At 45.3% G+C, this 27516-nt stretch overlaps 1 protein-coding gene across 2 annotated transcripts in view; it reads right to left on the bottom strand.

Annotated features, from left to right (window-relative positions):
* SLC43A1 (solute carrier family 43 member 1) overlaps positions 1–27516 on the bottom strand; it is a 229498-nt gene that overhangs the window by 106903 nt on the left and 95079 nt on the right. For both annotated transcript variants that reach the window (XM_083146125.1, XM_083146126.1), the window contains exon 6: positions 9474–9566. In XM_083146125.1, the coding sequence (XP_083002251.1) occupies positions 9474–9566 (93 nt within the window). The remainder of the gene's footprint in view (positions 1–9473; positions 9567–27516) is intronic.

Raw genomic sequence — 27516 nt, 5'->3', positions numbered from 1 at the left:
ATCTTTTTATCATTTTTTTATCATCATTTTCTAAAGTGCCCCCATTTTTCTCATTTTTTCTCATATTTTTCTCATTTTTTCCATTTCACTTTTTTCAATTTTTCTACATTAATTTTTTTGAGAGAGATCCGTTCGCTGTTGAACAGTGTTCTTTCACAGAGAAAAATATTATATTTTTTGTATATTTTTTGTACATTGGTATATCAGGTGCGATAAGAAGGAGGTTTGGTCTGTATGTGTAAAGTATCATATCCAATAATGTATATACCTCTTTTTAGATGGGCACATATACATACATGTGTGTTCTTCTTTGTATACACACTTACACATGTGCGCACATAGTCCGTTTGCCTTCTGAGTAATACCTAGTGTTCTCAGAAGTTTTCATCAGAATAGGCCGTTTTTGTTCCACTAAAAAGCACATTCAATTCTTCCAGAATAGAAAATAAAATAAAAATAAAAATAAAATAAAAATAATAAAAATAATAAAAATAAAAGGATGATTATTGGTAAACAATAAATATAAAATATAAAAAATAAAAATAAATAATAAATATGTAAAACATTGTAAATAGAAATAATGATAAGCAGGTTTTGAGAAATATATGCCTTTAAAATTTTTTTGTCAATTATTGTAACTCCGATGGGGTTCAATCAAAATGCGTGTCATTAAGAGATCAGGTACTTCCAGGTTTTTTCACATAGGAACCTATGATAGGCAGGCGCCTCCCATGTGACTCGACCAGGTGATCGGTCATGTGATCGGATCACATGACGCAAGGCAGCAATAAGGCGCAGAATAATGACATAACGATATGCATCACAAAAGCGACGATCACGTGACCTGCTGCAAAGCCCTCTGGGATGACGGCGCCGATCATGTGACGTACCAGTGACCAATGAATGCTGGTCTCGGTGGTCACGTGACGTCACATGACGTGCTGCCGGGCACCAGTGGGGAAAGGGGACGGGCTGTGATTGACATATGATCCTGAGCAATCACAGAGGATCTATAAGATAAACCCACCCCTCATACACACCATCTAGGATCTGGATAGGTTAAATGGGAATGTCAATCTTGAGGTACATTTTGATGATATTAACTTAATACCATGTGACCACAAACGACACTGCTGATTGGCAGGCAGATATCAATAAATATCTTCTGGATTGGGCACCCTGGTTGGCCTTGAAAAAGCTGCGTTTGGTGCAGTGAAACATGTGTTGGTCGATACCTTAAAATTGAATGTCTATTAGCACAATAGAAATTTTATCTCAATTTATTTAGATTGTTAGCTCCTTAAATTATATTGTACTGAATAGGAAAGCTGTGAATGAAGTTCTGCTTTCCGGACAGCAGAGGGCAATGAAATACTGCCTAACACAATTTTTGTGTAGAATCAGTAGATAATGCCTACCTGAAGTAAGGCAAAATCTACACTGCTGTTCTCCCCCAAATTTACTGTCAAAACACAGCTGTGAGGTGGTAACAATAGAGGCAATAAAGCCAGAAACGTGAGGACCACCTAATACAGGACAAATAGAACACACCTGTGTGGAAGTAATATCCAAAGGGGATATTCATGTACCAACTTTGGGCTCTTAAAAATAAAAGTGCCCAGAAAATTCACTTTGGGCAGTAGAGGGCAGTAAAGTTACAGCAAACACCCCATAATTCTGAGTACACACCATAGAGTGATTTTCTCTGGAAAATATCTATGTAAAAAAGGAGCTAAAGTTATATCTCAATGGCCCATAGCAGTCATTGAGACCTCTCTGGATATATATTTTTTTGTCCTACCTACATTGAGACAGTGCTAGATCAAAATATTGACATTTTCAATTATAAAGGTTATTTTTAAGGATCACTTTTCCTTCTATTGTGTTCACTTAAAACACCATCTGTGTGTTTATGTGTATGTGTTTGTTATGTATGATTTTAACCCCTATAAATTCACTGCGGCCTCTCACCATATCCTATAAAGGGATTTTTTAGAGAATAATAAATAAAAGTTAATTTTTATGTGTATTGATTAAAGTGCGGTCCCTGAACAACAGTCCTTTTCCTTTTCTTATGCTAAGGAAGGACAGAACAAATGCCAGAATGAATGATTTTGGGGGGGATCATAAATGATCTGCTCCCTCATCTGTGCATGCACAGATGACAAAAGGGGGAAAAACGCACATCGGTGTTGGGCATTGGGCAAGGCATACGTACTGGGTGATATAATGAGTGATGTCGCTCATTATACCGCCGAGTGTGTAGGGGGCTTTACAGTTTAAAACTGGAGACCCGTGAATGGTTTAAAGAAAATCCTTTAGAGGTTGTGACAAAATGTATAGCTTCTGTTTATAGCAAGTCATTCATTTATAGGCAGAAAGTAAATATATAAGAGTTCCAAGAAAGTAAGTAACTGCTTGTAAGTGTTTGGGGGAAATTTACTAAGATAAATTCATAGAAAAAAATCGCATTTCTCCTTCATCCACTAGGTGTCACTGGAATTACACTGGGGAATAGAAGGCGACCACAGGGAGCATGGGCAGTTTAAATAAAAGATTAGAGTGGCTATCTCCTCCCCTTCTACTTCCCCTCCAGGTCAGTCTTAGTTTGTGCCCAAAAGGGAGCGGACACACACTTTTGCTCTCTGAGCACATAAGAAATATTTTTAACAAAGCTGTTTTTTTCTCTGCGCAGAGGACAGGCAGATAGTGCTGCACTATCTGCCTGCTACGTGGGAGCCTGCCGGAGGGAGCCGGACGCTACCAAGGTATTGCGCCCGGCTCCCTGGCTGCAGAGACCATCGTCTTGGAGGCAAAGGGGCTGCCCACCAAAGCACGCCGCGGTCCTCCCCCAGCCTCACCGCCGACGGCAGGCGACAGTTGTGAGTATTCCCTGCCACCGCTGTTAGCGGCGGTGGTCAGGGTTGCTTAGAAAAATGGCGGCTAGCAGAGGGTTTTTAAACCTGGCGCCGGAGAAGCGAGAGCTGCCAGGCGGAGCTACCGCGTGGTACTCCCAGCAGCCCCGGCTATCCCCAGCGCTCTCAGAGACACACACGGCGGCCATCTTTTTTACAGTGGCATCACTGCTTACTGCTGGAGGCTCTCCTGTACCACTGTAGCCCCACCAAAGGCTACAAGTGCATTGCTTATCCTGGTGACCGTCCTGCTACAAGCTCTCCCGGTACTGTGAGTTACAGTGGGGGGTTGAGAGCTTAGGGAGAGATAATTGGGCTGTGTTTAAAACTAAGGGCTATAGCGCTCCCTGATAACATACCATAGCGCTGTTTAGACTCTGTGGCAGCTCCTTTCCATCACTGTCTCTCCTATCCAGTGGGTGTGTGGTAGTGTAAATCCCTCTGTGTCACAAACCCCAGTGGACCCACCTTTCTGGGCCACACAGCTAACAGAGGTCATGTCTCGTCTGTCCTCTGAGTTATCACAATCTCAGAGAGATAGAGAGACCTCTAGAAGCCAGCAGAGTGATTAAGCCTCTGCCGTCCAGAGCCTCACTAAAGCCTTAGCTCCAGGGCAGGCTGAGCCTCTCCCTTCCTCCTCAAGACAGCCCCCACCTTTGCAGAGGAGGAGGGCCTCTCCATTACATCACTCCCCTGACTCTGACGATATGCCAGACCTGGAGGAGGGAGAATTTGCGCCTCCTGGGGACGACATGCAAGATGTGCAGGATATGTTTGCTTATGACACACTGCTCAATCCCCTGCTCAACCCTCTCAGGGGATTGAAGACCTTATACAGATGGTCAAGGTTGCTTGTAATGTGATGGATAGGGTTGACGCCCCTTCCCGTCCATCCCTTTTTGGGAAAAAGCAAAAACTGTCCCCAAATTTCCCAGTGGCTGAGGAATTAGATGAACATGTTACCGAGGCCTGTAAGAATCCAGACAAGCGGTTTCAGACCCCAAAGTGTTTTTTTCAGAATTATCCACTACTGCCGGAGGGCTGTAAGAGAGTGGAAATTCCACCTGCGGTGGATTCATCTGTGTTGTGACTGTCTAAAAAGACTGTCCTTCCGGTCCCTGGGTCTTCCACCCTCAAGGACGTCTCTGACCGTAGGTTGGAGATGACTTTGAAAAGCATCTTTTCAGCAGCCGGCGTGTTGCAGCGTCCGGCACAGATTGGTTTTTGGTGAACAAGGCTCTAGGTGTATGGGCATCACAAATCTCGGCTGAGGTGCGTGATGGTTCAGACCCTGCTACTATTATGCAATTGTCTGAACAGATCCAGGATGCCTCCACATTTCTAATGGATGCATGTGTGTGTAGTGGCGGCTAGAATTTCTGCTTTGTCCATTTCAGCCCGTAGAGGCCTCTGGCTTCGCCAGTGGCAGGCGAATGCGGAATCAAAGAGGGCGGTGGAATCCATGGCCTTTAATGGCAAGCTCCTGTTCGGACCAGAACTGAATAGATGGATATCCCAGGCCACAGGCGGGAAGTCACACTTCCTCCCTTCGGCAGCTCCACCCCGTCTCGCAGAACCACTCACATGCCTTCCTTTCGTGGCTTTCGTCCCTCAAGCAGGTTCAGAGGTCGATCCAGAGGAGGTGCTCCATCCCACAGGGGGACCAGAGGTCGTGGCAGAGGCGCTTCCACAACCACACTGGACCCCAAGGCAGCCAAGCCTACTGCATGACAGTCCACCGTCCCACTTGGGGGATCCCAGGGTGGGAGCTCATCTACGGAACTTCGGTATTGCTCCAGTCCTGTCAGGACACCTGGGTAAGAGATCTTGTGACCCTAGGGTACAAGATTCGCTTCAGTCTGTCTCCCCCAAACAGGTTTTTCAAAACCGGACTTCCTCTTCCTCCAGAGAAAAGACATCAGCTACTGGCAGCCATCGCCAACTACAGGACATGGGAGTAGTGGTTCCGGTTCCTGTAGATCAGCGTACCCGGGGCTACTGCTCCAGTCTGTTCCTCGTACCAAAGCCGGATGGCTCGGTATGTCCTATTCTCAATCTAAAGGATCTGAACCCATACTTGCACGTGGTCAGATTCAAGATGGAGTCCCTGCAGTCCGTGATCCAGGGTTTGGAAGAAGGAGAGTTCTTGGTATCCATCGATATCAAGGTCGCTTACTTGCACATTCCCATTTGGCCCCCCGCAGCAAGCATATCTTCGGTTCGCAGTGCAGGAACGACATTGGCAATTTCAGGCCCTTCCGTTTGGCCTCTCGCCCGCACCTCGGAATTTCACCAAGGTGATGGCGGTCATGATGGAGGTTCTCCGCACGCAGGGTTCTCCGTCCCCTACTTGGACGAACTTGTATTGAAGAGTCGTTCCCGGGACACCCTGCTGGAGCACATTCTTCTCACACAGAAGATCCTCGCATCCCACGGGTGGATTCTCAACTTCGTCAAGTCACAGCTTCACCCCACTCAGCGTCTCTTGTTTCTAGGGATGATTCTGGACACCAGTCAGATGCGGGTGTTTCTGCCGGCGGAGAAGATCCAGTCCTTACAGGCCTTGGTCAGGCTTGTCCTGCGTCACAGACAGGTGTCCATGCAAATGTGCACCAGACTGCTGGGGAAGATGGTATCTACCTTCGAGGCGATACAATATGCCCGGTTTCACTCACGCCCCTTCCAGCTATCGCTCCTCCATCAATGGTCGGGCTCTTACCTAAATCTGCAGCAGAGGGTGACCCTGTCCCCTCGGGCTCGCCTGTCCTTCCTCTGGTGGCTCAACACCGCCAACCTACAACAGGGAAGGAGGATTGCGATTTGGGATTGGACCCTCATCACCACGGACGCCAGCCTCTGCGGTTGGGGAGCTGTCACCCTGGACCGTCAGTTCCCGTGGTTATGGACATGACAGGAGAGTCTCCTCTCGATCAATGTTCTGGAGCTCCGAGCGGTCTATTACGCTCTTCTCCAGGCCAGACCTCTCCTCCAAGGCAAGGCCGTTCGTGTCCAGTCCGACAACTCCACGACGGTGGCATATATGAACAAGCACCCGCAGTTGCGCAGCCATGAAGGAGGTCAGCAGGATCCTGATTTGGGCTCAGGCCCATGCGCTGGCCCTGTCGGCCGTGTTCATTCCTGGAGTGGAGAACTGGGAGGCTGACTTTCTCAGTCAACGGGACGTACATCAGGGAGAGTGGTGCTTACACCCTCAAGTCTTTCAGAAGCTGGTCCATTGCTGGGGTTGTCCCCAAGTGGACCTGATGGCGTCCCGCCACAACTTTCAACTCCCCCGGTTCTTCGCAAGAACGCGAGATCCTCAAGCAGAAGGGGTAGACGCGCTGGTAGCTCCTTGGCCCTTCTAGTATGTGTACCTCTTTCCACCATTCCCGTTGATACTTTGAGTGCTTCAACGGATCCGGAGAGAGGGGGTCACGGCTCAGTTGGTGGCACCGGACTGGCCACGTCGGTTTTGGTACACCAATCTGACAGCTCTGCTAATAGACGAGCTGTGGCCCCTGCCTCTGCAGGACGACCTTCTTAGCCAAGGACCCTTCATCTACCCAAATTTAGGTCGTCTTCATTTGACAGCGTGGCTGCTGAAAGGTCCATCCTGAGGAGGGCCGGTATAACTCGTGCAGTTATACCCACCATGCTACGTGCCAGGAAAGAGGTCACCTCAGCACACTACCACAGTATATGGTGTTCATATGTGGTTTGGTGCGAGAGGCGTGCTGTTTCCACGTGCCTGTTCAAGAAGGCGAGACTCCTCCTTTTTCTGCAGGAAGGTTTGACTGCGGGGTTGAGGCTGAATACCTTAAAGGTACAGGTCTCAGCTCTCTCCATCTTTTTTCCGAAGAAGTTAGCTTTTCTTCCAGAGGTGCAAACCTTTTTCCAGGGGGTGCTTCGTTTGCAGCCACCCATTCGCCCTCCAACGGCTCCCTGGGACCTGGACTTTGTGCTGCAATACCTTCAGACCTCTGCATTTGAGCCCTTGGAGGAGGTGGACCTTCGCTACCTCACGTGAAAGGTCGTACTGTTGCTGGCTCTGGCATCTGCCAGACGGGTATCGGAACTGGGGGCTCTTTCTTGTCGCTCCCCTTTTCTTCAATTCCATACTGACAGAGCGGAGCTCCGTACTAGCCTGGCCTTCCTTCCTAAGGTAGTATCGGCCTTTCACTTGAACCAGCCCATTGTGGTTCCCGCTTTTCCAGAGGACACTCCTGAAGCGAGATCCTTGGATGTGGTTAGTGCTCTGTGAATTTATGTAGCCCGGACAGCCCCCATCAGGAAGTCTGATTCGCTTTTTGTTACCTACGACCCTTTACATCGTGGATGGCCAGCTTCACCGCAGACGCTGTCCAGGTGGATTCGGTTGACTATCTGTCAGGCCTATGTCACTTCTTCTCGGACTCCTCCTGCTTGCATAACGGCGCATTCAGCCAGGTCGGTGGGGTCCTCTTGGGCGGCTGCCAGAGGGGTTTCTCTCCAGCAGCTCTGCCGAGCGGCTACCTGGTCCGGCTGTAGAACCTTTGTTAAGTTCTACAGGTTTGATACCTTTGCGGCTCCTGCTTCAGTGTTTGGCCGCAGGGTGTTAAGGGGTTCTCAGCGCTCACCCACCCGGGTTGAAGGCTCTGAGACGTCCCCAGTGTAACTCCAGTGACACCTAGTGGATGAAGGAGAAAGAGGGATTTTGTACTTACCGTAAATCCCTTTCTCCGAGTCCACAGGTGTCACTGGACGCCCACCACAACGCTGTTCTCTTTTGTTGCCTTCGGGCTTATATCCTACAAGGACCATTACCTTGGAGTTTCCCTGCTAGGGTTACGTTGGTTATGTTATTGTGTTTCGTTGTCTGTTGACTATGTACGTTTGAACTTTCAGTGTTTTCGCACTGTTTTACTTCTTTACTTCTTGTATTGAATGATGTATGTGGTATTAACCTCCTCTTCGGAAGTGTGTTTTATCTTCCTGCTCCCTTCCGGGTACAAACCTTTATGACTGACCTGGAGGGGAAGTAGAAGGGGAGGAGTTAGCCATTCTAATCTTTTATTTAAAGTGCCCATGCTCACTGTGGTCGCCTTCTATTCCCCAGTGTAACTCCAGTGACACCTGTGGACTCGGAGAAAAGGATTTACGGTAAGAACAAAATCCCTCTTTTCATAGGAAAATACGATTTTTGGGGGCATTTTCGTATTTTTGCCATTTACTATGCCAAAAATACGAATTTTCGTATTCGTATTGATGGGACATTCGTATTTGTATTCGAAAGAATATGACAGAAATCACCATTCAAAAGAATGGTGGTTCCTGATTTACTAAGCGGCCGTAAAACAGACGCGAATGGCCGGGCATATAAGACAGGAAAATACACTTTATTTTCATGTCATATTTGCAGGCTTCAGTGTAAAAAAAAAAGAAAGAAAAATAAATGAAAAAAAAAAAAAACGGAGTGGGGTCCCCCCCACAGCCGGAACTAGCACCAGGCTGAAAGAGCCGGGGCTGATATTAAAAAATCAGGAAACCAACCAAATAGGTTAAAACCATCCCCAGGCTCCAGGTCCGGGGCTGGTTCCCAAAATACAGGGGACAAAATGAGTAGGAGTCCCCCGTATTTAAGAACCAGCCCCAGGCCAAACCAGCCAGCAGGGTAATGTCACAGCTGGGGGACACTTATTATATAAGGTCCCGTGGCCAAAACATCACCCTACCGACCATTCAGCCTGGCCAGGGGCCCTGGGGGAGTGGGGACCCCCCCAATAAAGCCCCCCCCCCTTCCAGGACTTACCTGACAAGGCTGAAGCCTGGTGCTGTCCCCGGTGACCCTGGAGCGGTGGTCACCAGGCTGATTCAGTGTATAAAAATAGAAGATACTTTTGTTTAATACTGTGGAACTATGCAAGCCTCCCCCGCATGATGGGACTTGGAGAACCACAAGTCCCAGCATGCGGGGCATAAAAGGGCCCGCTGGCACTTTTAGTTCCACAGTAGTAAAAATAGTCAAATAAACACACACTGACACACAAGAAAAATAAAGCTTTATTACATCCAAAGCCCATACATACTGATACTTACCTATCTTGAGCCCGTAGGTAGCCCTCGGTCTTGGTGCGGTGTCCTGGTCCGAGTCCGTATAGACCAGCCATTTTACCTCCACTATCCACGTCATACCCCCACTATCCACGTCATACCCCCATACCTCATACCCCCACTATCCACGTCGGCGTGGAGCTGATGTAATAAAGTGTGGCGAGCGCAGCGAGCCACCAAGCCCTCGCAGGGCTCGTTGCGCTGCCATTCTTTGGGCTTGGTTGCTCGCTGCTCTCGCTACACTTTATAAAATTAACTCTGCGCCAACGTGGATACTGGGGGTATGACGTGGATAGTGGGGATATTAAGCATTATGTAATTTTAGAGCTCTAGAGCCACTTACGTAGTTTACGTAGCCAGCAAAGTGCTTTATTCGTATTCTCAATACACTACTACGTATTGTGCACCCTGATAATACACAAGCATCAGAGTTTCTAAACATTACATACATTAAGCAGGTCAACTTACTTTGAGAAGAGGAAATGTGATGGCAGATGATGCATAAGATCCGATCATTAACGACATCATTGTAGAGCGCAGGCTTCCAAACATATTGGGTAACTGAAACAGGAAAATGTATGAAATTACTGTATACAAAGCAGATAATATTTTGCACACTATACTTATGAATGGAATTGATTTTGTATACATGAGTAACTGACAGCAATTGCAAATTATATACATAAAAAGTACTTTAATTGTGAACAAGTTGAAGCATTTTTTGTTATGTGTACCAGATTTCTTACAAAATAAATATATAAATATATATATGTATATATATAGTTCCAGGGGGCTGATCCAGGTAAATCAACCAAGTGTGCACAATCCAAAAGTACCAGCAAAAAGTTTATTTTAATACATCACCACAGTGAGACCAGTCAATTAGTAGACGTTTCGGACATAAGTCAGTCCTTTGTCAAGACGACATCTGGGACAGCAATACAGCTCCACAGCCATACAGGAGGTAATGTGGCATAGTGTGCCTGGTGCGCCCCTTATAAAGGTCTGTACTCACTCAAATTGTAAACACCTGGACCAATCAACATAATTAACATAAGGGTGCCTACAAGGCTCAACCCTCTGTATCTATATAGCCGTCCGCACTAACCTTAATCACCTGTATAAGAGCATGTCAGCAGCGCCGGGTGTTCAGCAGAAGAAACCAGGAAGTGCCCGCCAGGAAGTGACATCAGTGCGTTCCACTGACTCTCAACTTCCCATATTTGCGTTTCACAGCGTCTCTGCAGCGCTGTCAGCCTAAAACAGCTCGTGGTCAGGCTGCTGCTATATAGAATACATCTAGTGGGCATATATAACTCAAGCCCATATCATGACCAGCTTTACACTGCTGAAAGGAACAGGGTTATGACCCGAGTGAGGAGGCAGGGTCACAAAGATTTGTACCCACACCCAAACCAATACAGAGGCGCAATCAGGCTACACCTATAACAATAAAGTGCTATACCATAAAGTGCATTATAATACAGTGCAATACTTGGCCACTAAACATGTAACATAACATATATAGACAATATTTACATAACGTACAACGAATACAGATAGACATAAAAATAATAATAACAATAACAATATTGATCAATGGTCAGAATATCACACTTCATGTGATAACCATCAGTGAGCTGGTAACTCTGCGTCAATCGATAACTACTACCCACAGCCAACAATGCATCACTATTCATGATGACAGAAAGCAATTGAGCGGATTATGCTCATTAAGTCCCCGGGGGGCGACTGTGTTAAGTTGGTGAATCCACCGTGCCTCGAGTTGGCGTAACCAAAGATGTCGATCACCTCCTCTTGTGGGTTTAGGTACGTGATCCACAAGCATGCATCGCAATGTGGCAATCTGGTGTCCAGCAGCCAGACAGTGTTTGGCTACTGATTTATCCGACGTCCCAGATGAGATGGCCGTCCTGATGGAATAGCGATGATTCGCCATGCGCTCGCGGAAGGTTCGGCTTGTCATGCCGACATAATACAATGTGCACGGGCAGATCAGAACATAGATGACAAAACTGCTCATACAGGATAATCTGTGTCGAATTTTTATCCTGTTGCCATTGTGCGGATGTCGTATCGTGGGTCCGCTGATCATCGCATGGCAGGTCGTGCACCCAGTGCACCGGAAGCAACCTCCCCTTAATGTCCTTGCGGACTGACTATTCTCCAACGGAGGGTATAGTGTGGGGCGCATCAACATTTGTTGTAAATTCCGCCCTCGTCTGTATGAATTCAGAGGCGGTTTTGATTTGTATACTTCCAGGACAAAGAATACTTCCAGGACAAAGATACTGCTCCCTCCAGAGAGATACACCATCAGTTCATTAAAACCAAAACCAAATCACACTTTGACCCACAATCTACCAACCCATTGATTGCCACATACACCAGATTATTGGACGCCTCGATGACTAAATTCTCTGCAGCCCCACATCCTCTACATAGTAATCTAAGCCGCAGTGAACACAGTGCACTATTGCGGATGAGTAAATACCGAGATGTGGTCTTCCAAGCCGCCGATAAAGGCGGTGGGCTGGTAATCCAAGATCTGACCGCAGATACAGCCGAATGCGACAGACAATTGTCTGATGCTAATACATATACGCTATTGCCTGCCGACCCCACCATCGTGTACAAAAAGGAGCTGGACCTAGTACTTGCAACAGCACTACTGCAAGATCTGATCACTGAAAAACTGCGACAAGCACTAACACAAAGTAATCCATCTGTACCCATCTTTTTCGTGCTACCCAAAATCCACAAAAATCTCACCCACCCCCCCGGACGGCCCATAATATCTGCACAGAACTCCATCTTCCAACCCATCTCCCAGTTTTTAGACCATATATTACAGCCTCTCATCAAGAAACAGCCCACTTATATCATGGATACCTCTGACTTTCTCAATGCCCTCAAACAAGTCCAGACCCTGCCATCTAATGCACTATTATGCGTCATGGACGTTTGTTCGTTGTACACATGCATCCCACATGAAGACGGTTTGAGTGAATTCCAAAGATTCCTGACCCAGAACAAAATGGACCTACTTGACCATGATTTGTTCATGGACCTACTAAGGTTAACCCTTACCCATAACTATTTCTTATTCAATGGAAGGTTCTATAAGCAACTGTCAGGCTGCTCGATGGGGAGCAATGTCTCCCCATCGTTTGCGAACATTTTTATGTTCAATGAAGAGAATTACATGTTTTATAACAATGATGAGATAAAGGACAGAATCATCATGATGACACGCTACATTGATGACCTGTTCTTAATATGGAGGGGAACAGTAGAGGAGTTCAACAGCACCATGGAGAACATCAATTCCAGAAATTCTCCAATTAAGTTCACGTACCAATCCTCAAGACAAACTATCAGCTATTTGGACGTCAGAATTGATCTGAAAGACGGGGAGATCAGTACAAACTTGTTTGTGAAACCGACCGACAAGAATAACGTTTTAAGGGCAAACAGCTTCCATCCACCGGCCCTAAAGAAAGCCTTACCAAAATCACAGATGGTAAGAGCAGCAAGGATTGTCAGTGACAGTTCTACCTTACCAGAAGTACTGAATCATATGGTGGAGAAATTTGTGGAGAGGGGGTACAAGAAAGACTTACTATACACACAGAAAGAGGAAGTACTCAACATTCCCAGTGACTCCCTTCTATCTACAACCAAAAATGATCAAAAGAGGAACAGCAAAGTGGAGAACACCATTCCATTTGTGACCAGATACAACACCTCCAGTCATGTATTGCCCAGAGCTACAAGGGCCCTGTGGCCCATAATAAAAACAGATGCACGCCTACCAGCTCTCAGTGACAAATGACCACTGATCTGCTACACCAGAGGCAAAAACATACAGAATCTACTGGTGCACAATGACATTACAGGTTTTTCATCTAACAGCCCTTCTGAAGATGGCAACTTCATGAAAAAACAAAATGGCTGTATCAAGTGCATCAAATGCACGACGTGTCAACACATGCTTACTGGCAACTCTTTCATCCATCCGACAGATGGGAGAATATTTCCCATCAAACATGTAGTATCTTGTACCACCACACACGTTATTTATGTCATTGTGTGCCCATGCAAAATTCTGTATGTAGGAAAGACTGTGAGGACATTACGCACCCGAATGGCTCTACACTGATCCGCAATCAGTAAAGCGATTGCTGGCAAAGAAAATGAACAGCCAGTAGCTAAACATTTTGCTGCAGCCCACCACAAATTATCTGACTTAAAACACATCATTATAGATCATATCCCGGAATCCATTCGAAGAGGAGATCGTGACGGAAAGCTGTTAAGAAGGGAAACCATGTGGATACATAAATTGAATAGCACAAGACCCCATGGTTTAAATGAGAAACTGTCTTTTGGCATATTCCTATGAATTGGCTCCCAGTTTTGAGCCCATACAGAGATGGACTTATAGTCCCCCTTCTTGTGTGCTTGAGCTTCCTCTCCGACTTCTCTTACTATCCCTTTTGCATTTTCTTCCAATAGTGTAATGATAAACTATGTTGTTTCCAGGAGATTATGACATTTGGGGGGACATTTACCAAAATGGATTCGTAGAAAAAAGGTGTATTCATAGGGAGAAATACACCTTTTTTTTTACGAATTTGTATTTTCGGGATTTACAATCCCAAAAATACAACAATTTGTATTCCTAAAGATGGAACATTCGTATTTGTATTTACAAATACGAATGTCCTACACCATCGATAGGATACGACAGAAATCACCATTCAAAAGAATGGTGGTTTCTGATTTACTAAGCAGCCGTACTGATAATACGGCTGCTTAGTGGTGTAAAACACCCACATAAATACGACAGGAAAATAGAACACCATTTTCCTGACGTATTTGCTTTAAGCCTGCACGGATCAGTCAGATCCGTGCAGGCTTCAGTGTAAAAAAATTGAAAAATAAATAAATTTAAAAAAAAAAACGGCGTGCTGTCCCCCCCACAGCCATAACCAGCACCAGGCTGACGGAGCCTGGAGCCGGTAATTAAAAATCAGGGAACCCGACAAATAGGGGTTCCCCGATTTTTAACAACCAGCCCCAGGCTCCAGGTCCGGGGCTGGTTCCCAAAATATGGGGGACAAAATGACTAGGGGTCCCCCGTATTTTAAGAACCAGCCCCAGGCCAAACCAGCCAGCAGGGTAATGCCACAGCCGGGGGGAGACTTATTATACAAGTCCCCCCGGCCAAAGCATTCAGCCCTCTGAACGGTCAGCCTGGCCAGGGGTCCTGGGGAAGTGATGACCCCCCCATAAAGGGGTCCCCCCCCTTCAGGACTTAGCTAGCCAGGCTGAAGCCTGGTGCTGTCCCCGGTGGCCCTGGAGTGGTGGCCACCGGGCTGATAAAGTGTAAAAAATAGATAAAAAACGATTGTCTTTTACTGTGGAACTATGAGTCCCAGCAAGCATCCCCCGCATTCTGGGACTTGGAGAACCACAAGTCCCAGCATGCGGGGCATTAAAGGGCCCGCTGGTACTTGTAGTTCTACAGTAAAAGAAATAGTTAAATAAACACACACTGACACACGTGAAAAATAAAAGTTTAATACATACATTACACACACATACTGATAGTTACCTATCTTGAGCCCGTAGGTAGCCTTCGGTCTTGGTCCGGGTTCAGTGTCGGCGTCCGGTGTTGGCGTCCTGGTCTGGTGTTGGGGTCCAGCGTCCTGGTCCGGTGTCGGCGCCCGGGTCCAGGTTCCGACGCAATCGATAGGTGTAGCTGTGGAAGGAAACTATACTTACAGGTGTCCTCCGGCAAAGATCACATCTTCTTTACACGTAGCACGGGACTTGGCAAAAAAACAAACCGGAGTACGCGAAACCCACGGACTGAGCAGGAGCACGTGTCTTTGTTTACATTGTGCGGCTCCGCCCCCGAATACCGCTATTACCCGGCTTGCGGCCTAGCAGCCAATAGCGCTTTATGATACACTTTATGAACAAATTTATAGGCAAATCAAAAGTTTCAGGCGATCCATTGAGGTATGGCTGGTTACGTGTATAAGCTCCTGAGCTCAACTCGTTAAACACCTGCGGTAATGGTATACAACGAGGAGAGCCACAGGCGGGCTTGGTCTGGTGCCTGTGAACAAGGTCATAGCGAAACACGTGTCAGGATGCATCGGACACCCCCCCCCCCCCAGCCTCCCCTGATGGCCGGAGATGGAGCAACTCACCCGTTCGCTCCCACGCTGATCCACGGCACCTCACACACTCAAGCCAGTGGTGACCCGCACAGGTAATGGGTGAACTCCACCAGACCGAGCCCACCAGTGGATCTCCTCTCTGTATACCATTGCTGCAGGTGTTTAACAAGTTGAGCTCAGGAGCTACAAAAGTAGTAACGTTACTCAAAATTTTTTCTCACTTGATTATGACTGGAGGTATAACACTGCTGGGGCATCTTACTTCATTGGGTCACTTACCATATGCTGCCGGGACCAGCTCTGTGTGTACTGCTTATATAAGGCAGATCAAACAGAACACTGAATTACAGGTGATAAAAAATCTATCAGCTACCTTTAATAGTTCTACATTTCACCACCCATTGATTATTATTCCCAACACTGCTGGGGCATCTGTGACAAATTAGTATATTCGTTACTTACTTTATATGCAAAATCTGTAATGTATGCTATGTAACATTGTTGGGCAATATGCAGTGATCATATCATGGAAACACTTCGTACTTCTCATTTGTCTGCCCTGTTTCTGCACTCAGAACACAGACGTTGCAGAGACATTGTTTGATATCCACATTGACCTCTCTGAAAGTATGGAAGCACCCATGTACAATGGAATCGGTACATCTGTCAGAATGAACTTAGGTCTACAGTCATTAGGTCGACCCCACTAGGTCGACTGGCAGGAAGGTCGACCTGACTTAAGGTCGACATGGGCCAAGGTCGACATGACTTAAGGTCGAATTTGCATAAAGGTCGACATGAGGAAGGACTACTGGTCATAAGGTCGACATGGGTTTTTCACTGTTTTTTTATCTGAATGTCGACACAGTCGACATGGACACCGTTGGCAATGAGAATCGGACCCTCGCATCGCTCGCTTCAGGCACGGTGCCTCGCTGCGCTCGGCACCCTATTTTATTCTCGCAACAAGCCCTAGTGGATGGTAGGGCATGAAATACCGCCTGTCGGCACATGTCGGCTCAAAAAACAGTGAAAAACCCATGTCGACCTTATGACCAGTCGACCTTCCTCATGTCGACCTTTATGCAAATTCGACCTTAAGTCATGTCGACCTTGGCCCATGTTGACCTTAAGTCAGGTCGACCTTCCTGCCAGTCGACCTAGTGGGGTCGACCTAATGACTGTAGACCTAAGTTCATTCTAATAGATGATCGCTTCCCTGTACAATATACTTTAAACTGAAGTCCCTCCTACATTTATATTTACTGTTGTACTTCACTGCCCCTCAAGTAGTGCTGCCTTGACAAAAGGACTATAAACTCTACTGTCCCTTGTATAATTCAAATTCAGTATACTAACCCCGGCATGTACCTGGTGTTCAGCTCACATATATACCGACACCCTGAGCGTATTTCCTCATTTTGGACCGTGGGTATATTCTCTCACCATATTTTCATTCTTTAATTTATTATTCTGGGGAGCTATCGCACAATCCCTTGGCTCTCATCAACCATCCTATACAGGTATGATGGCTGACAGCAGAGATGGGGATGGTGCTTGTTAGTACCCCACCTTTTCCACTCCAGTTCTGATTTCACGGCTCTCTCATTCGCCTATTGATGCCACCATCCCTGCAATGCTGATAAAGTAACAGGGATTGGGCACATCGATTTGGATGAACAGCAGAAGCACGCCTTGGCGCACCCCCCTAACCAGTACCATCACATACAGGAGGAAAGATACAGCCACAGCTCACTGGATCACCTGAAACCACCAGAACACAGAAGCTAAGCAGTGAAAGGCTGGGCCAGTACCTATATGGGAGACCAATAGGGAATATCCGGTGCTGTAACCTACCAGGATAGCAGGATCACTGCGTTGCTGAGGGTGACGCTCAACTATCCCTATATCTTTCTAATCTTTTGCCCTCTCCACTCACTACAGACTATGGCCCTTATTCTGATCGGTGCGGCCGGAGCCGATTATGCGGCCAGGACCGTGCGTGCGAAACCCCGCCTTCCATACGGATCGCCAACTCCGTCCGTATGCGGTAAGAAGCTGGCCGAACGGACCGCACGTGTATTTTTCACGGAATACGCCTCCTCCATCTAAGGGAACCTCCCCCATCATTCGATGGTCGCAGACCATCGAATGCAGGACCGAGTGCTCCACCAGCACCCGCAACCTCAGACCACACGGACATTTTTCCGTGCAAAAGCAGGGATCTGGGCGGGCAGCTGACATCCGGCGATGTCATATGTCCGCCCCCTACACGTGCGTCACGGCCGCATTACCATACGTACGCCCAGCGTTTTCATGGGAACCCCCATGAAACGCGGGGCGTATGCATATGGTAATGAGCCCAAATAGCCCTTCACGCCCCTCTCCACCCCCTGTTCGGAGTGTTCACATATCATGCGGGATTTCGCCGTACGCCCCGCTCGCACATGCGCAGAGACGCCTCTGCACATGCGCAGACACAAAACATCGGCGGGCCGAACGCACGCGGATATATCCGCACCGATCAGAATAAGGGCCTATATGACATTACGTACTGTGACTGAATATACCCATCTCAGGGGAGGGCAGTGGTACGGTGTGTCCTGTGCTGTAACGGATTTGCCTATAAATTGGTTCATAAAGTGTATAAAATGAATTTGCAACAAACCATAGTTGATGTGATACTAGGCAAACCATTTTAACAATCATTTTTGCTTAAGACATTGATATAATTGTTAGAAATATTATCTGACATTTTAAAGATATTGTCTTTATTGTTCATATATATGTTTTGTCTATACGCGTCTAATTTTAAGCTTACTATTAAAAGTAATTTTTTTATAATTTTCATCACTTCATCACTTCATCACTTTACTTTTCTGATTCAATAAGCGTGCCTCAAAAACATTAGTGGTTCCATATAGATAGAAGTGTTAAGATAGAAGCGATTTATTGGCTTGTACTTTGTGGTTAACGTAAATATGGAAACAGATTTAAAGATCATGGCAAGCATGAAATATGATTGAAATCATTATGGACATACAGTAACTCCCAGAGGCAATGGAATCGTCTTTCTCAGAGCTCCAAGCATTAAAGGGGCATCTTCATGTAGAGCAGCACCTGTGTGGGATACAAGTGTGACCACTGTTTTTCCAGTGGAGCTCTGCAATGCCCCTGCTGCATAAATAATTGCTCTATCCCAGAAGCCCCTGCTAACATTCGCAGTAGGGGATATGTTGGATCCTGTCTAACACCAATCAGCCTGTGCTGCAGCAAGCAAAATGGGACCCACGGTGAATGCTGATTCTGACCTATATAAGTCTGGATGTTGGGGGGGGGGGGGGGGGAGGGACGACTACAAATTACGCCCCTGGAACGAATAGTACGGAGAATGTTTTTTGATCATCAGTAACCCATACCTACCAACCTTGTGGAGGCCTATACTTGTGATGCTCCCATGAGGCTACGTCCCAATTTTTGCCGCTATGGGGCATGAATAGATGCAGTGCGCAACTGCCAACTGCCCCCACCACCGTGGGACACTGCGGCCCCGGGCAGGACGCAGGAACGTCACCAAAAACCGGGACATTCCCGTGGAAAGCGGGATAGTTGTGAGGTATGGTAACTGCCACTGATGTGCTGTTTCAGTTGTTCTATTCATCTCGGCATACCTCAAGGAAGTTATTTCCTGTTCATTTCAAAGCCAAATGCAGTACAAATATTTCTTGGCTGTGGAAGTCAACTGTAACTGTAATTTTTCTAGGAATGTTTGCAAATGAACGCAAACATATGATTCATTGCTACGGGCAATATTGGTTTTTTTTTATTTACACCAGTTAGAATAAAGTTCACCATACACTGGGTAAATGCATGAAGCGGTGATAAGAGTGAAAATTTGAGCCAGTGAAGAAGTTGCCCATGAAATCCAATCAGCTGCTCTGTATAATTTTATAGTATGCAAATTGTAAATATTACTACAGTGCTGAGTGTCTGCGATGGACAACTTCTCCACTGGCACACTTCTCCATTATTATTACTGCTTCATACACAGGGCCTCGACAATGTGTGTGCCAACTGTGCCTTGCCCACAGTGCATCTGCTCTATATGGGAAACCGCCCACAGATGGCTCTCTCAGACAATCAGCGCCACTTCTTTCTGCCAAAGTTACTTCCACCCTGACCTTTCCGGAACTCCATCTTAGCAGCCTTCTACACATTCTCTGTTGCCCCCAGCCCCTGACACTCGACCTAACCACCAGCCACGTCACTGTGATCGTGGTGGGTGCATGCTCTGAAATGCCCATTATTCCTCTGGGCTACATGTCCCTCTGCACAGTGAGAATTTTGCTATGGGGCTCCAATAGGTTTAGTTACGCCCCTGCATTAATGCCTATGCGCAGACACACACCATTGGAGATGGGCTAAATATCCAGCACTGTATCTGACTGACACTGTATCCAACCTGCATTGTATCCAACCTGCACTGTATCCAAATCACACTATGCCCCGCATTGTATCTGCTCAAAATATAAATTTTATTAGTGAGATGTCATGAATACAGAGAATAGGCACCACAAGAAAACCTATGCAGAGGTTTCATAATAAAAAGAAAAAGTTCCAATCGGTACACTTAACATATTATATAGACAACTCTTTTTTGTTTTCAAGATGATATTATGTTAAAGAGTAATAAAAAGTAGGGTACTTGTGTATTTTGGCGGCGCCCATCGCATCGCATACCATAACGTATACGATGGTATGCGATGCGACGCGATATCGTACGATAGTGCACGATGGCATACAATTTTGAAATTGAATGCCATTGTACATGGCATACGATGCCATACGATGCGATGCGATTAAACATTGTATAAGCACCCTAATGGGTGCTTATACAATGTTAAGCACCCAAATGGGTGCTTACAATGTTAAATGCACCCCCACGCCACCCCCCCATTATAAACGTGAACCCGAAGCGTGGCGAGCGCAGCGGTACGCGTCCTACGACCTTTTCATACCCCCACTATCCACGTCGGCGTGGAGTTGAGAATAGAATAGTGTGGCGAGCGCAGCGAGCCACCGAGTCCGAAGCGTGGCGAGCGGACGCGGATACCTGTGAAGCCCGCGAATCCCTAATCAAACCCTCTCGGAGTTGGGTCTATCCCAAAGCACACATTGTGCCACTCTCACAGCTAGGTAATATGATTTAAAGTTTTGCACCCCAAGGCCGCCCTCCGATGAACATCTCTGAATTATCAAACGGTTCGCTCTAGGCTTTTTCTTGGACCAAATAAAGTTCATAATATTACGTTGAAGGAGCTTAAAGACACTTGGAGGAACCCGGACCCAGAGCCGGATTAACAATGGGCCTGATGGAGCTATAGCTCCAGGCCCACTCTCCTAATTTTGTAGCTGAGGGTCAGGGCTTTCTAACGAGACCAGCCCCGCGTCGCTAGCCCCCCGGGAACCAGAGATACCGCCAGGCAAACCTGGAACGTTTTCCCCATAAGATAACATGGGACCCGCTAAGTCCGACCTCCACCCGGTTCCAACGGCTGCCAGTTCCCCCTACAGCATCACAGAAACTCGAGGTTGATCTCAGTCAAACCCAAATCGCTGGGCCTTCAATCAGGCTGGTCCATATGGGTTCATTGGTTCTAGAGATATTGCAGGTAAAACTATTTTTTTTTTTTTCATTTCTGAAATGTAATTTCATGGCTGTTCATGTTGTTTGAGGACAGATTTCTTTGGAACCAAATGGCCCAGTTTCACAGGACCAAAATCATTCGAAGGCTACATGTAAATGGGTCAGTTGGTTTCGAAGATATAGCTGGTTGTTTAAAGGGGGGCGGGGTGGTTTTCTCTCTCCCCCTCACACCAGAAAATGCAGGGACTAGGCTGGTGTAAAAGGGGCCAGTCCGAGAATGTCCCTGCATGATCCTGGGACCATATTCCCTGCATTTTCTGGTATGAAAGGGGTATTATTTCAAATAGCCGGGACATGCAGTGCTCTGAATACAGCCGGGCAGCCCCCTGCTCTCTGCCCGGCTGTTAATGGCTGTCATTTCTGCCCGGTGGCGACTGTCCCCCAGTTACCGCGAGCATGTATTCCCCCTTGGCAATGAGCATGTAATCCCACATGGCAATGAGCATGGAACCCCTGGCAATGAGCATGGAACCCCTGGCAATGAACATGGAACCCCTGGCAATGAACATGTAGGTAAGCAACACTTATGTAGCATCATTTTTAATAGGCATTATGGTGTTTGGCATAATACGTAATGGAGATTATGGTGTGAGGCTTAACATGGTGTCAATTTTTAATGTGTGCCTTTGGCGCGCAATGCCCCTATTTATTAAGCATATTGTGCATTATTGTTCAATCTGTTTGGTATAGTGCAGGCATGTCCAAACTATGGCCCTCCAGCTGTGAAACTACAAGTCCCATCATGCATTGCCACAGTTTTGCAATTAGGGAATGCTAAAACTATGTCAAGGCATGCTGGGACGTGTAGTTTAACAACAGCTGGAGGGCCACTGTTTGGACATGCCTGGTATAGTGTGTATTTTGGCTCAATCCATGTGGCAAAATGTGAATTTTGCCTTAATCTGTGTGGCATAACGTAAATTTTGACTCAATCTGTGTGCCATAGTGTGAATTTTTGCTCAATCTGTGTGAATTTTGTCTCATTCCATGTGGCATAATGTGTAAGAAGCAAGTACAGTATAAGGGGTTACTATTGTGTTGCATGATTTGTATAAGGGGTATATGGTGTGGTAAACTTAGGTTACCACATAAAAGGTGCTGACATATTGTCTACCAAGTTTCAGTTTTCAGTATTTTTTTATGACTGGAGTGCCGCCTCACCCCGCAAGTATCTTAGGACATCGGCATCCTGTAGGTGCACCTTTGGAGGGCACCCGCCAATATATCTCCCTGCATTTTTCCTATGCCAGCCCCCTTCCTTTTCCAGGCATATATAATTAGTTGAAAGTATTTACACAAATAGAGACACACCCATGAGCAGATCACCCAACCAGAACACTGGTCACGCCACCCACATTATTAGGTGCTGGCCGCGACCCCTATTATTGCGCATAATAGGCCCTTGATCATTTTCAGCTCCAGGCCCATTTAGACCTTAATCTGGCTCTGCAAGGACCGGTAGGGTTTGAAAATAATAAAGTAGTTGCGGTAGTTAATAATAATAAAGTAGTTTGATAGTATTAACCTAACCTATCCAAGAAATATGTTAAGCACTCCAATCAGTCATTTTTTTGTAGTTGAGCAATTAGTTTGGAGTACTTAGCCTGATATTGTTGCCAGTAATTTTTGGTAAGAGATGCCCAAATAAGAGAGATGTCGCCTATGCCAGCAAAAATCAAAGGATAGTGCTAACATATCTTTGACATTTTGTGGGATATAAAAGTCCAGTACTTCTGTTTTTTTGTGGGTTAATTTTGCAGCCCGATACCGCTCCAAATTCTTCAACTTCAGGTAACAAATGGGGGAGGGAGTGGGTTGGGTCAGAGATCGTGAGCAAAACATCATCCTTCTAAAGCGATTTGTGCCCTGCGCCACCTGTCCTAATCCCTTTTATATTAGGTTTGGCTCTTATGCATGCCACAAGTGGCTCAATATATAGTGCAAAAATAAGCAGGGAAAGGGGGCAGCCCTGACGAGTCCCGTTGGAGATAGAAATTGAGAAGAAGCAACCCTATTGGCCAACACAGCAGCTTTTGGTTTGTCATAAAAGGCCGAAAGTCCTTGGAAAAAGCGACCAGACAAACCTATTGATTAAAGGGTATAAAACATAAAAAGCCATTGAATCTGTTAAGCAAGGATATGGGTATATAGTTGGAGACCAAGACAGGGAACTTATCTGGTTTGGGAATCGCTACTACAGTATGCTGGCCAAGGAGGTCAAAGTGTCAAAAGAAGCACCGTCTAAAAGATCATTAAAGAAGGTTTTTAGGAAAGGGCTAAGAACATAAGCACTTTTTTTTAATATTGAGGGGTAAATCCATCTGAGCCTGGATCGGAGGAAGATTTAAGGCCTTTAATGATAGATAGAATTACTTCCTCTGAGATATCTGCATTCAACTAAGATTTTTTGTTCATTAAGAGAAGGGAGCAATCCACTAGAGAGGAAGGTGGAAAGAGACGGAGTCACTGAAAGACCAGAATGGGAAGAGGGGCCATTTAGGTTATATAGCTTCTCATAATAAGTATAAAATTCTGTTAATATCTGCTGTGGATCATAGGTAAAATTACCCAAGCTATGTCCCTTGATATTGGCAATCAGGTTAGACAGTTTCTTCTGTCTAAGTTTGCTTGCCAATATTGAGTCTGTTTTGTTCACTTCATCATAGTATTTCTGCTGAAGTTTTATAAGGAGGTTAGCAGATCTATGGGATAAGATTGTGTAACAGTAAGTCTACCTTTGAGATAAATAATCTGTACAAGTAACGCAGGTGTGGGGTGTTTGTGTTGGTCAAGGACCGAAGAGATTTCCTGTTCCAGATGTGAGATTTCTCTCTGAGCCTGTTTCCGACAGGAAGGCTGCTTTACTGATTAGTTTACACCTCACTGTGGCTTTATGAGTTTCCCAGATAACTCCCTTAGGAATTTCGTTAATAGTAGGTTATCATCCAGACGCCATGATCTAGACTTATGTTGGGACGAAAGTGAGTCTATAAAAATGTAAGGGCCTGCATGGTATGTCCATGAAAATGGAAAAATACCGGCTGCCGTAAATGAGGAGGCAATTGATCTCGAGACCAGAATCATATCTATTCTCGAGTACAATTGGTGAGGGCCAGAATAATGTGTGTAGTCTCTGGCCATCTAATTTTTAAGACGCCATGAGTTCAAAACGGACAGTTTGGCCAGACCAGTGGTGAGGTTGTGTGAGGTGCGTATTATTTTAGAAGAATGTTTTAGTGGTTGTGCTGTGGTTTTGTCAATGTTATGATCTAAGATGTAATTAAAATCTCTGCCTATCAGCAGGTGTCCTTGGGAAAGTTTTTCTATTAGTTTAAAAAGTTTTGAAAAGAAAGGGCTTTGGTTAACATTAGGGGCATGAAGATTAACTAAAGTGATTTTCTATGAATCTATGGAGCCCACTAAAACAAGAAATCTGCCCTCTGAGTCAACTCCTTTTTTTCCAAAATAAAAGGGACATTTTTTTAAAAACAAGATAGCCACTCCCCGTTTCTTACAGAAGGCCGATGCAAAGGAGGTTTGAGGGAAATACCTGCCTTTTAAATGTGAGTGATCACCAGTCAGGTGCGTCTCCTGAACCAGGGCTATGTTCACCATTTCACGTCTACAAGCGCTGAGGACCAAAGTGCGACACCTGGGGGAATTAAGTCCATTAATGTTTATAGATATTACCTTTAGTCCCATGATATATCTTGTAAGCAAACTATGTAAAAGGCTCAGAGGAAAACTCTTGGATCCGGAGATGAGGACCAGCCATGTTGGAGGGGAGGAGAAGATTTAAGAAAGGGATAAAGGAAAGAGAACAGAACAGAAAACCAAGAAATAATATACATATATATATATATATATTATTTATTTATTTATTAACAGTTTCTTATATAGCGCAGCATATTCCGTTGCGCTTTACATAGGGGACAGTGATACAACAAAACAGGGTATTTACAGACAGTCAAAATGTAGGAGGGCCCTGCTCGCAAGCTTACAATCTATATATATATATATATATATATATATATATATATATATATATATATATATATATAGAGATGCATAGAGGAGGCACTCCTAGGGCAATGTCAAAAAGTCATGAGTAGGTATATGAACAGCGCTGGTGCCTTCCAAAGGTAGGAATCTCCTACAAATGTAGCAATCCTGGCGGCGGCACTCAACTAAATAAATGACCACACCGTAGTAGGCAGTGGCTTAAGCCGACGTTTCAAACCCTTTCGGGTTTTTTATCAAGGTGCAAAGAGATAACCAAATACAGACAGGTGCCCATACACGTTACAATTATTGTATACAATATTGTATACAATATCGCATCTCATCCGATCTCGGTTTTGCGATGACATCAGATGAGATGAGATCTAGTACAAAAAGTATGTGCAGCACGTACTTTTTGTACTAGATCTCATCTCATTTGATGTCATCGCAAAACCCAGATCGGATGAGATGCGATATTGTATACAATATTGTATACAATAATTGTAACGTGTATGGGCACCTTGAGACAAAACTTAAATACCTTACAGATCCCGTTCACAACTCCTGCTGCGTCCCGGCCAGGCGCCGAATGGTGACGTCACTGGATGAGAGCGTCGCTGGAGATGCGAAGAGAGCCTGTATCACGTGAATACACAGAAAAAGGGGATAAAACAAACCGTAACCATGGGGACAAAACAGTGCAGGTAAATTAGTTTAACCCCTTCCTGACAGAGCCAGTTTTTGCGTTCCTGACAGAGCCCTTTTTTTCAAATCTGACATGTCTCACTTAAGTGGGGATAACTTTTTTTTGCTTTTACTTATCCCAGTGATTTTGAGATTGTTTTTTCGTGACACATTGTACTTCAAATTAGTGGTAAATTTGGGTCGATACAGTCTGTGTTTTTTTGTGAAAAATACCAAAATGTCGTAAAAAAATGGAAAATTTAGCAATTTGCAAAATGTTAAATTTTCTGCTTGTGAGACAAATAATCATACCACTCAAAATAGTTAATAACTAACATAGACCATATGTCTACTTTATGTTGACATCATTATTTCAACTTCCTTTTAATTTTTTTGGACACTAGGAGGCTTACAATATGAATAGCAAATTCTCAAATTTTCAAGAAAATTTCAAACACTGATTTTTTTAGGGACCAGTTCAGTTCTGATGTGACTTTGAGGGACTTGTATGTGAGACACCCCCATAAATGATACCATTTCAAAAACTGCACCCCTCACAGTATTCAAAACAGCATTTTGGAAGTTTGTTAACCCTTTAGGTGTTTCACAGGAATTAAAACAAAGTGTAGGTGAAATTTCAAAATTTCATTTTTTTTGCAGATTTGCAATTTTAATACATTTTTCTAAGGAACACAGTACATTTTACTAGAGAAATGTGACTAAAAATTGATTCCCCCAATTCTTTTGTTTTCATAAATATCCTATATGTGGCCCTAGTGTGCACGTTGACCAAACCACAGGCTTCATAATAGAAGGAGCACCTACTTGATTTTGGAGCCTCCTTTTTATGAGATTATTTTTTAGGCACCATGTAGGTTTCTAGGCACCATAAGATGCTAAAAGTTAGGAACTCCCCCACAAGTGACCCCATTTTGCAAACTACACCCCTCAGGGAATTCATCTAGGGGTATAGTGTACATTTCAAACCCCCAGGGGTTTCACCAATTTTGATACAAGTGGGCAGTGAAAATGAAAAATTACATTTTTTTACACAAAAATGCAGTTCTGGCTCAAAATTTTTCATTTTCAGAAGGTATGAAGGAGAAAAAGCACCCCAAAATATGTGCCCCAATTTCTCCCGAGTACGGCAATGCCTCACATGTGACCAAAAAATACCAGTTGGGTGCATGGCAGGACTCAGAAGGGAAGGAGTGATTTTTGGATTTTGCAGCTCAGATTCTGGTGGAATTTTGGTGGGTGCTATGTCGCATTAGCAAGACCCCCCAAGCACCAATACAGTGGAACCCCCCCACAAGTGACCCCATTTTGCAAACTACACCCCTCAGGGAATTCATCTAGGGGTATAGTGTACATTTCAAACCCCCAGGGGTTTCACCAATTTTGATACAACTGGGCAGTGAAAATGAAAAATTACATTTTTTTACACAAAAATGCAGTTCTGGCTCAAAATTTTTCATTTTCAGAAGGTATGAAGGAGAATAAGCACCCCAAAATCTGTGCCCCAATTTCTCCCGAGTACGGCAATGCCTCACATGTGACCAAAAAATACCAGTTGGGTGCATGGCAGGACTCAGAAGGGAAGGAGTGATTTTTGGATTTTGCAGCTCAGATTCTGGTGGAATTTTGGTGGGTGCTATGTCGCATTAGCAAGACCCCCCAAGCACCAATACAGTGGAACCCCCCCACAAGTGACCCCATTTTGCAAACTACACCCCTCAGGGAATTCATCTAGGGGTATAGTGTACATTTCAAACCCCCAGGGGTTTCACCAATTTTGATACAACTGGGCAGTGAAAATGAAAAATTACATTTTTTTACACAAAAATGCAGTTCTGGCTCAAAGTTTTTCATTTTCAGAAGGTATGAAGGAGAAAAAGCACCC

This window comes from Crinia signifera, chromosome 6 (genome assembly GCF_055691185.1).
Source record: "Crinia signifera chromosome 6, ASM5569118v1, whole genome shotgun sequence".
Classification (NCBI taxonomy): Eukaryota; Metazoa; Chordata; class Amphibia; order Anura; family Myobatrachidae; genus Crinia; species Crinia signifera.
The sequence above is the reverse complement of the archived record's forward strand: the minus strand, read 5'-3'. Positions and strand labels throughout refer to the sequence as shown.